We start from the raw sequence: 11,081 nt of genomic DNA, 5'->3' as shown, positions 1-11,081 counted from the left end.
ACTTGAGCTACAGCGCCACTTCCTGTTTTCTGGTGGTTTATTGGAGATAAGAGTCTCACGGTCTCTCCTGCCCAGGCTGGCTTTGAACCGCGATCCTCAGATCTCAGCCTCCTGAGTAGCTAGGATTACAGGCGTGAGCCACCAGCGCCCGGCCCTATATACACTCTTTATGGGACTAGACTTTGACTACCTGCAGGCCCCTTCTCTAGAACACCCACCCTACTGTTTTCCCCTGCATTCAGCCAAAGATATTCCATGCTAGTGGTCCCTAAATGTGTTGGCAGAGCTCCTTCACACACTTAAAAAACTAAGGGCCCCTAAGATTTTTATATATGTGAATTTTATCTATGAATGATATTTCCCAATTAAAGTGACAAAAATCTAAGCATGCTTGTTCATTCACTTAAGAATAAAAACAGCTAAGTGCAGCAAGGTGCCAGTGGTTCACACCTGTAATCCTAGCTACTCAGGATGCTGAGGATCACAGTTCAAAGCCAATCTGGGCAAGAAAGTCTATGATTATCTCCAACAAACTACTCAGAAAAAGTTGGAAGTAGCACTTTGACTCAAGTGGTAAGAGAGCTAGCTTTGGGCAAAATGAATATCAGGGACAGTGCCCAGGCTCTGAGTTCAAGTCCCAGGACTGACAAAAAACAACAACAAAAAGAAGAAGAAAAAAAACCCCCAACAGCCTAGCGTTAGTGGGCTCACACGTTATATATGATACCTACTCAGAAGCTAAGACCTGGAGGGCTGAGATATGAAGCCAGCCAAACAAAAGTCTGAGTTTACATCTCTTATTAACCAGCAGAATATCAGACTGGAGATGTGGCTCAATTGACAGAGTGCTAGCTGTGAGCAAAAAAGCCAGGTGAGGGTTGTGAGAGCCCAGTTCCAGTACTTGGTATATGCATGCATATGTATGCACAAACAAAGAATAAAAATAAACCCACTTAGATTTTTTTTTTTTTGGTCCGGTTGTGGGGTTTGAACTCTGGGCCTGGGCACTATCCCTCAGCTCTTCAGCTCAAGGCTAGCGCTCTACCACCTGAGCCACAGTGCCACTTCCAGCTTTTTTTCTTTTTGCTTATGTGGTGCTGAGGAATCGAACCCAGGGCCTCAGGCATGCAAGGCAAGCGCTCTACCACTGAGCCACCTTCCCAGCCCAACCCACTTAATTTTTAAAGTAAAAATAATTATCTCTCTCTGCAGTTTGTTCCATGAACTATAAGTAAACAAAGTGGTCTCAAATAGACACAGAGTTGGAAATGAAAGAATTTCAATGGCCTTTTCAGGTAACTGTGGCTGGTCTTCTTTGATAAGTGTTCATGTCTCTAGGTTAACTGAAATGAAGGAATTCTCTGTGCTGTTATAATTGAAATTCATGGCTTATTCTCCCCCCCCCCCAGTCATTTGTGGGGCTTGAACTCTGGGCCTGGGTGCTGTCCCTCAGATCTTCAGCTCAAGGCTAGTGCTCTATCATGTGAGCCACAGTGCTACTTCCAGTTTTCTAATAGTTAGAGATCAGAGTCTCATGGACTTTCCTGCCTGGGCTGGCTTTGAACTGCAATCCTCAGATTTCAGTCTTCTGAGTAGCTAGATTACAAGCATAAGCCACCAGCACCCAGCTATTCTGTTTTTTGAATGCCTCCTTTCACAGACATGGTTTTGTAACATTATATATTGGTCACTTAGAAAATACTAGATTATGGACTGGGAAGGTGGCTCAGTGGTAGAGCGCTTGCCTTGCATGCCTGAGGCCCTGGGTTCGATTCCTCAGCACCACATAAGCAAAAAGAAAAAAAGCTGGAAGTGGCACTGTGGCTCAGGTGGTAGAGCGCTAGCCTTGAGCTGAAGAGTTGAGGGACAGCGCCCAGGCCCAGAGTTCAGGCCCCACGACCGGACCAAAAAAAAAAAAAAAAGAATGGGAGCTCTGTCCCTGGTTCTGGGTCATTTATGAGAATAGGGCCTTGGAACTAAAGTTTCATTAGATATTACCACAAGGTTACCTTTCAGAGTGTGAGTCACCTTTTCCTCTGGATCCCTGGACTGTAGCCTCGGAGGATGATTGCAGATGGTGAAGAGTCAGCTTTACCATCCACAAACTGGAGGTGGCAACAACAGGTACCTTGCTGAGCCACTAGTAAGTAGCCCTACCTCTCTCTAGGAAGAGTGGGGCACCTTACTGAGTAGCATTCATGGAAAGTAAACTTTGGAAATCTAGTAAAAACTATGAGTTTTAGGCTGGGTGCCAGTGGCTCAAGCCTATAATCCTAGCTACTCAGTAGGCTGAGATCTGAGGATCATGGTTCAAAGTCAGCCTGGGCAGGAAAGTCCATGAGACTCTTATCTCCAATTAACCGCCAGAAAACCAGAAGTAGTGCTGTGGCTCAAGTGGTAGAGCGCTCACCTTGAGCTGAAGAGCTCAGAGACAGCACTCAGACCCAGAGTTCAAGCCCCACAATCGACAAAAAACAAAATAAAAAACATCTATGAGTTTTCTCACAGGAAAAAATATAAATAAATAAATGAATCCTAAATAAATGAATTTGTCCTGCAACATTGCTGGGCCTGCACATTGTTTTGTGGTCTCAGGCAGAATCCTTCCCCAGTTCTTAAGAAGGCTGGGTCAGGAAAGCAAGGAAGGCAGGCAGAAGCCTCCTCTTCTCAGGGAGTTTTGCATCTTAACCCTTTATTTGGCTGTCCAGATCCTGTCTCTCCCCAGGAAGCTACAACTCTGCTCTGCCTCCTCATTTCAACCAAGCCTAGAGGGCAAAAATGATGCCATGAGGTACTTGGGAACTTCACAGGCTGCCTCTTATATATTCAAGAGAGGAACTTGTGCTGGCCTATCTTCCTGTGCATTGGGTCACCTTAGACAACAGAAGTGGACCAGGAAGAACAAGGCCAGCCTTCTAGAGTCCAGGTAGATGGAACACTCTTCTCTCTTGGGTACTTGAGGTTCTAAGAGGAACTAAGTACAGCAAATATCCTATGAGGCTATAGTCCAGAACGCAGAGAAAAAGGTACCCCACATCTGAACAGGAAGACTGCTCCCTAGGGGAGGTGAGGGAGCATGTGTATGAATGTGTACACATGAATGTGTGTGTGCATGCCCATGTGCATGTAGTGTTGCACGTGAATTCCATCCTTTAGTCTCCTTCTTACCTCCGTTCGTTGCCAAACAGACGGGCCACCTCTTCCCTGCCAGGGCTCCGGGCCCGAGTCCTACGCTCCAGCCGCCTTCTCTCCACCTGGAAGGCTTCTCGGTGGCTGATCCTGATGGCCTTAGGGACGTCGGCCAGGGCGGCATACTGCCTGCTGGCTTTAAAGGCAAAGGTGCTCCCCAGTCTTTCTGTTTCCCGCCCCCTAGCGCTGCTGGAGTCCTCATGGATAGGGGGCCGGCTGGCCTCACCCAGGCTGCTGAGGGAGATGCTGTAGACCATTCGGCTGGGGGCTTGAGGACCTGGGGAGTGAAGGGAACGGCCGAGCTCCTGGAAGGGCGACTCAGGGCAACCATACCTGCTGTTGGGGGTGCTGGGGCTGGGCGGGGAGAGCGGCAAGGGCAGCTGCTCCTCTGCCTTCAGGTCCTGCTTGGCCTTCTCCAGGGAGAAGTAGCCGCTCTCCACCCGCACCTTGCGGCCACAGTCCACACGGTCACCATTCATGGCACTGTCCTCTAGAAAAGAAGGTGGAGAGGAGGCTCGCTTAGACAGCAGACAACTCTGCTCTATCGACTTTCCAAAAACCCATATAAGATCAAACAGGATCACTCGGCACAGTTGTCAGGAAAGAACTGTGGGGTGGAATAAACATTCTACCCATACTTTTCCCCCTCCTCCTCCTTCTCTCCTAGACAGATGGGGAGGCCTATCTTGTCTTGTGTGGGGCTCAGTTGGGAGAGCAGGACTCCACACCAAGTCCAGAAGGGAAGACATCTACCAGTTGCTTCTTACCAAAACCCAAGGAGAAAACCAACAGCTAAGCAGCCTTTCCAACTCTTGTAGGTTGGGGGGGGGGAGGGGAGTAAGCAGGAGCTGGGGGTGGAGAGTGGAGAGAGGCAAAGGTCTTGATACACTTGAGAGAAAGGGATGGTAGATGAGGGCAGGTATGTACACTGAAGAAAAGGCAGCAGAGGAAACCTGCTCTGCTCAAGTAGTTCCAGCATGCCAAGTGGAGAGGTGCTTCCTCCTCAGCACTCATGTTAGTCAGGTGCTGGGCAGGATGGACAGTGAAAAGAGGCAAGACCCGAGGTAATACACACAGTGTACACCCAGGGCTAACACCATTAACAACATGAATACATGGTGCATGAGTAGGGCCTCCTCATGCATGGTTCTTGAAGCACAGTGGTTTTGATTCTCCTGATACTTCCTGGGGCTGACAGAACAGCCTTCAGGTGCTATCTTCCTCCTTTACAGATGGGGTTTAAGAGCTAGAAGGGCCAAGGCTAAGCCAGTCTAAGAACCCCAGTCCATGCCAAACCAGGTGCTGTCCACAGCTAATGCACAAAAAAGTCCAGGATTTTTGTGGGCTAGAATGGAGGCCCACTTCAGCACTGCAAGACAAGCCATCAGGACAGGTGCACACACAGACCAGCCAGCTGTAGCTTACCTTCTTTGTTGTCTAGCCCTGATTCCCGCAGGGAGCTAGCAGTAGGAGACTGGCTCTGGCTAGGACTTTGAGTTGGGCTCAGGCTGCTTCCTTCGGGCTGGTCCTTAGCCCTCATTTCTTCCTGCCACAGGGTGGATTTGGTGGTGGGGACTTTCTCAGCACTTGGGATACTGCTACTGCTGCTGCTTGTGACAGCTACCTTGGCAGGCCCTGGCTCCTGTGGAGACAGTGGTGTCAAGGGTACCCAGTCTGAGCTGGCTCATAAGTCCTGGCTATCCAGCTTCAGGAGCCTGGGAAGCCCCACACAGAGGAGAAACTCTTGTCTGTTACCACAGTAACCTCTGTTCTCTGAAATAGCTAGTCCAGGAGACCCCAAGCTATCCTGACAAATACATGGAGAAAAAGGTTCCAAGTTTCTGCCAGAAGTCTGTCACCAAACAACATGCAAGCTCTCCCATCATATAGCCAGATAGCACCTACAACAGCAGCCTAGTAGTCAATGGCAAGCCCACAGGAATTGGCTCAGAATCCATCACTGCCCAACTTCCAAGCACTTTAGATACAAATCAGGGAGACATGACAAGGTGAAGAGAACACACTTCTGAGTAGGACACATTGCCATCTGAAATCCTTATTATCAACGTAGAAAATGAGTTTCCATAGCATTCATACCTAGCCAGTCCTTGTGGCTTCATTAATTCTGCTTTTGGACCTAAGAATTAGGTTAAATGGGTACCGTTGGCTTATGCCTGTAATCCTAGCTACTCAGGAGGCTAAGATCTAAGGAATACGGTTCAAAGCCAGTCTGGGCAGGAAAGGCCACAAGACTTTTATCTCCAATAAACTACTCAGAAAATGCTAGAAGTGGTGGTGTTGCTCAAGTAGAGTACTAGCCTTAAGCAAAAGAAGTTCAGTGACAGTGCCTAGGCCCAGCAAAAAAAAAGAAGAAAGAAAAGAAAGAAGGAAGAATAAATAGTAGTAGTAGTTGTTGTTGTTGGAGGAGGAGAAGGATCAGCCGTTGCCGCTGCAGCTTAAATAGGACACTTGGATACTATGCAAACTGAAACCAGATAGACACTGTGGCCTGAATCCATACTGCAAATACTAAAAACGTAATGATGGCATTTGCAGATAGGGTCTCTGGGATGTGGTTGAGAGTAAAATCCTCATCAACAAGATCAGTGTCCTCATCAATAAGAAGCCTCAGAGAGTTGCTCATCCCTTCCAGCATGGGAGGATCAAGAAGTGGGCCTTCACCAGACACCAAATTTGTTGGTGCCTTGACCTTGGAGTTCCCAATCTCTACAATCACAAGGAATAAATACCTGTGTTTGTTTAGCACCTCAATCTATGACACTTTGTCATAGCAGCAATGAACTGAGACATTCAATGTCCTGCTCAAATCTGTGTGTGTGTGGTGTGTGTGTGTGTGTGTGTGTATGCGCGCAAACACATGCATGGGTGCTGATCAATACTGGTAGCAAAGATGGGAATTGGACCAATTCCTATTTTTCCCAAAGCACAGAAGTGGTGTGTACTGGGGAGAAGTATTTGTGGGGCAGACACAGGGGTGAAGACATAGGATGTAGAGTAACCAACTTCTAGGATTCTTCTCAGAAGATGGTTAACAGTTTTCTTTTTTTGGGGGGGGGGTCCGGTCATGGGGCTTGAACTCTGGGCCTGGGCACTGTCCCTCAGCTCTTCAGCTCAAGGCTAGCGCTCTACCACTTGAGCCACAGCACCACTTCCGGCTTTTTTCTTTGTGCTTATGTGGTGCTGGGGAATCGAACCCAGGGCCTCATGCATGCAAGGCAAGTGCTCTACCACTGAGCCACCTTCCCAGCCCCTAACAGTTTTCTTATACCTTCAAAGACTTATGGAAGGTGGGTGCCAGTGCTTATGCCTGTAATCCTAGCTACTCAGGAGGCTGAGATCTGAGGATCATGGTTCAAAGCCAGCCCAGCAGAAAAGTTCCTGTGAGACTCTTTATTTTGGTCAGTCATGGGGCTTGAACTCTAGGCGTTAGCATTGTCCCTGAATTCTTCAGCTCTAGGCTAGCACTGTACCACTTGAGCCACAGTGCCTTCCAGCCTTTTCTGTTTATGTGGTGCTGAGGAATTGAACCCAGAGCCTCATGCATGCAAGGCTAGCATTCTACCGCTGAGCCACCTTCCCAGCCTCCCAGCCTCCCCCCCGCCCCCATGAGACTCTTATCTCCAATTTACCACTCAAAAACTAGAAGTGGCACTGTAGCTCAAGTGGTAGAGTACTAGTCCCTGAGAGGCTCAGGGACAGCACCCAGACCCTGAGTTCAAGCACCACAACCAATGACAACAACAACAACAAAAGGCCTATGGATATTTAGCCCCAAGGTTGAGTCCTGGCCCTCCAGTCAATTTCCTCAGCTACCCCACCAGTGACCCTTCCTCTCAGTGGAAGTCATTCCAGAGGCCCCTCTGCTATGCCTCTTTTCCCTCCCCACACCCTAGGTCCTGCTGTTCTAAGTCCAAGTGGCAAGAAGCCGGGCACAGCTATGTTGGGCTTGGTGCAGGGCTGGAATCTTCCTGCAAGGGAGGGAGCAACCATAAAATAGTCATTGATAACTGGGCACCAGTGGTTCATGCCTATAATCACCTGTAATCCTAACTACTCAGGAGACTGAGATCTGAGGATCACAGGTCAAAGCTAGCCTGGGCAGGAAAGTCCATGTGACTCTTACCTCCAATTAACCACCATAAAGCCAGAAGAGGTGCTGTGGCTCAAGTGGTAGAGTGCTAGCCTTGAACAAAAAGCTCAAGGACAGCACTTAGGCCCTGAATTCGATGCCCTAGGACTGGGGCTGTGCATAGACACACATGTGCACATACACAAATCCAGTCCTTGATAAATTAGTTCCCACCCACCCCCACTCCACACCAAAAAAAAAAAATTAAAAATCCAGTCCTTGATAAATCAGTTCCCTCAGCTCTCCAAATACAAATATAAACACATACACACACACAAACACACACACACACACACACACTCCAGCCCTTGATATATCAATTCCCTTAGAAGAGGGAAGAAGTTAAGTTAAACTGAAGGTTGGCTGAAGTTCCCAGAGAAGATAACCCAGAGGAGGGTTAAGGGCTCCTGCAGTCTAGCCTCATCCCCCACAGGGTGAGTGCACCTGTGGCACAGGAATGCCTTCTTCTCTTGGCATGAGATGTAGTATGACACCTGGAGCTTTGGAATCACATTTCCCAACATTAAGTCTCTACTGACTCTTACCTCCTCCCAGGTAAGGTGTATAACCTGGGAAGAGCTGGCTTAATTCAGATCTCTCCCCATCCTCATCCCAGAAAACCAGGGTCTGATAAATACCTAAGACTGTAGGGAACTTTTTCTCTCCTTTGGGTACCTGCTTAATCTTGCTTTTACACATTAAGGCACCCACTGTCTTCCAGGGAATGACTAGGGGTCCCTGTCCTTGAGCAAAGATGCTATTCTTTTCAACAGATGGGTGAGACACCTGACTGGGTGGATATGGTCACAGAACCAGGTCTAAGCCTTTATAGAGGTGCTTCCATTCCTCAGCATGTAAGGGCTGTCAGGGCATATAAACCAAACAAAGGTACTTGGGTTTTCTGTGCTCAGTCCAAAGTGGCTGGACAGATGTGCTGCTTCATTAGGGTGCCATAATGAAGCCTGCACTGCTCATCAGAGCTGTTCACAAAGGGTTTTCAAATCCCTCTCTGAAGGGGTGTCAGAGAAGACTTCTTTATTTCAATGCCATGAAAATGCAACAGGCATCCAATGGAAAGGGAGAGTCTACTTTGAAGTGTGGGATAGTAGACACCACAACAGAAGGTAAGACCCCCAGGAGAAGAGCTGTGCCACATGTACAAGACAAGACAGAGCCTCAAAAAAAATCAGCTGTTGTATAGTCTCTGCAAAAGACAGGGCCTGACAAAGGCAGGGATGCACTTGGCCAATAGACCTGTGTATACCACCTGTGCAGCTGCACAGTGGGTGGGAACTCCTGCCCTGGCAGCACCTCAATGGAACAGCATTTTCCTCTACTTCAATGGCATTAGGGCTAAGTAAACAGCAGGGTTAAACCTGCCTCTCCAACTGCCTTGGGCCCTGTGAGAGTCCTTCTCCCTGTTGAATGGCTGATGTTGGCTCTATGGCCAAATCCATGGTCCTATTCTAAAAGTGGGCCATCAGCTCCATCATTTGAGTTGGGGCCAAGTTGAGTTTAAGTGGACCAACTAGAGGAGTTATGACAATGATGGAAAGGAAAAGCCCTTCCTACCCTGAACCCCTGCCCTTCCCTGCATGTTCCCCAGAAGCCAAGGGAGAGGATACATGCTCTGCTGTCTGCTGCCTGCCCCCCAACCCTAAAAGCTCCAGGGCACATCAATGGCTACCATGCACAGTAGTACTCAGAGAGGATGATGTGGACTGTGGTCTTCAAGAGTATGGGCAGGAGGAAGGGAGTATGCAGGTATGACCACCTCAATGCTAGCCAGACCCCTTCCTCACTCTTTAACCTAAAGGTTCACTACCCCCCCAGTTTTCAGCCCCATTGGAGAAAAATGACACCTGGCCTACCTGCGGGGTGGGTGGCTCCACTTTCCGTTTCTTCTTCTGGTTCTGTTTGTTGGTCCTGGGATAGACCATAAGCATCTCTAACCACCTGGGAAAAAGGGAGGAGACATTATCAGGTAACCCTCTAGCTCTCAGGAACATGATCCTGCCCTTGGCTGGGGTAGTCCAGACCCTAGGCCCTATGCTTCCTGACTGGAGATACCCATCCAACAGCTAATCCTGTAGGCACTGAGCAGTACAGGACATAACCCCAGATGAGAGGTGCCACAGTTGGGCCAAGCAGTGCCACAGCGTAGGACAGGAGAGGCATAGTATATGCCAAAGCCAGGCCAGACAGTGATATTGCTACTGCCACTGCCAGCAGGGCCTTAGGACACAATATAGGCTCCATGCTTGCAAAGAGGCATGTTTGACTACAAGTTTTGGGGGAATGAGTACATATCTCTTTCCCATAGCTACTCTTATTCCCAGGGCTTAGACTTGATTCTAAAACTGACTGCCCAGAGTGGATTCAGGGAGCACACAAATAGGTAGCAACTGGAAGCCAGTTAGGGATACCAAAGCAGATAGATCCTGGCCATGAGAAGAAAACCAGGAATCATGCTAGCAAAGTTCTTCATGGTCACCTCAGAAGTGAGCAGTTGACCTCCTAGACCTTCTCTTACAAAGGAAAAAGCGAGAAACATGTCTCCCATTCAATCTCCATACACATTAGGGCCTACATGCTGGAAGGGTTACTCTGGACCAGCAATTCCTCTTGGGAATGGAGGAATTGAGGAATTGCAGGTCCAACAGGCCAGCACTTTAGATCTGGCTCTACCACAGTCTAACTATAGCTTCAGGTACTTTCAGCTCCTTAAGAATGCTGTCCCCTCATTTCTGAAACTAGGAGCTAGATCAAGCCATGACATAAACACTATTTCTCCTAGTCAGATTTTCACAAGGACAAAGGGACTGAACTGTTGAAGAGTAGGGGATATAAAGGGTCTGCCTCTGAGGCCCACCTCCAGCCTTGGCTGAGTGGCCAGGGCAGCCAGCATTCCCTCCAGTGAGGAAAGAACCACAGGAGACACAGGTCTAGTAGACCATCCTGGAGCATCCGACTATGTTGGACTCAGGCCTGGGATTATAGCAGTAGCTGTGCCAACACAATCCAGCAGCACCCCTGGGGTAAGAAAAGGCCTCTTACAGTTTCTTTAATTTGAGGGTGCTGTGGAAAGGTGAGATGGTAGGACAGTAGGTGGCTTTCTGGACTGCCTTAGGAAGTGTTGACAAGCCGGTAGCTGGGGAACCAGTCTCAGTGCAGGGAATCCCAGTGACTAAGCAGAGAGCTACCCTCAGCCCAGTTCAGCCCATGACCAGTAATGCTCAACTTTCTGAGTATAGGCAAAGGCTTGCATTATCAGAGCTACACGTCTTTCAGTCCTTTTTCTGTGTGTCCCAAAGCAAGAAAGGAGGGTACAAGTGAATCTGCAAAGCCAGCAGACAACTGTGCTTCCCAGGATGTTGAAACCTTCCCCTGGCTCATTCCTCTGTCCCAGGCTGGTTGGGACAGAGGTCAATGGGAGAGGGCCTGGGCTCCTGGAGCTGTTCCTATGGAGCTCACAATGCTGGTGGGCTGCCCTTCTAGTTGTAGTGGCTGACATTTCCACTAGGCACTCAGAGGACCTAGGTCTCTAGGGGGCTGTCCCTACAATTTTCCCAGACTTTCTACATCAAGATCACCTTTCTCCCTGAGGACCCCAGGTGTGTGGAAGAGTATGGTAGGGATTATACACCTTAGGGCACCCAGGACCCCTAAGTCTTGCAGGTGCCAGCCACTGGCAATGCCAGCGAACCATACAGGACAAAGTTTTGTTTTGTTTTTTTTTTTT

General features: G+C 48.7%; 1 protein-coding gene across 1 annotated transcript in view; it reads right to left on the bottom strand.

Moving 5' to 3' along the window:
* The window catches only part of Mprip (myosin phosphatase Rho interacting protein), a 202,192-nt gene that overhangs the window by 48,917 nt on the left and 142,194 nt on the right, over positions 1-11,081 (bottom strand). Inside the window, exons 8-10 of the mRNA XM_013016338.1 lie at positions 9,211-9,295; positions 4,615-4,831; positions 3,523-3,679 (exon numbers count right to left, since the gene is read on the bottom strand). Of these exons, the coding sequence (XP_012871792.1) occupies positions 3,523-3,679; positions 4,615-4,831; positions 9,211-9,295 (459 nt within the window). The remainder of the gene's footprint in view (positions 1-3,522; positions 3,680-4,614; positions 4,832-9,210; positions 9,296-11,081) is intronic.

This window comes from Dipodomys ordii, unplaced genomic scaffold (assembly GCF_000151885.1).
Source record: "Dipodomys ordii isolate 6190 unplaced genomic scaffold, Dord_2.0 Scaffold31, whole genome shotgun sequence".
Classification (NCBI taxonomy): Eukaryota; Metazoa; Chordata; class Mammalia; order Rodentia; family Heteromyidae; genus Dipodomys; species Dipodomys ordii.
The sequence above is the reverse complement of the archived record's forward strand: the minus strand, read 5'-3'. Positions and strand labels throughout refer to the sequence as shown.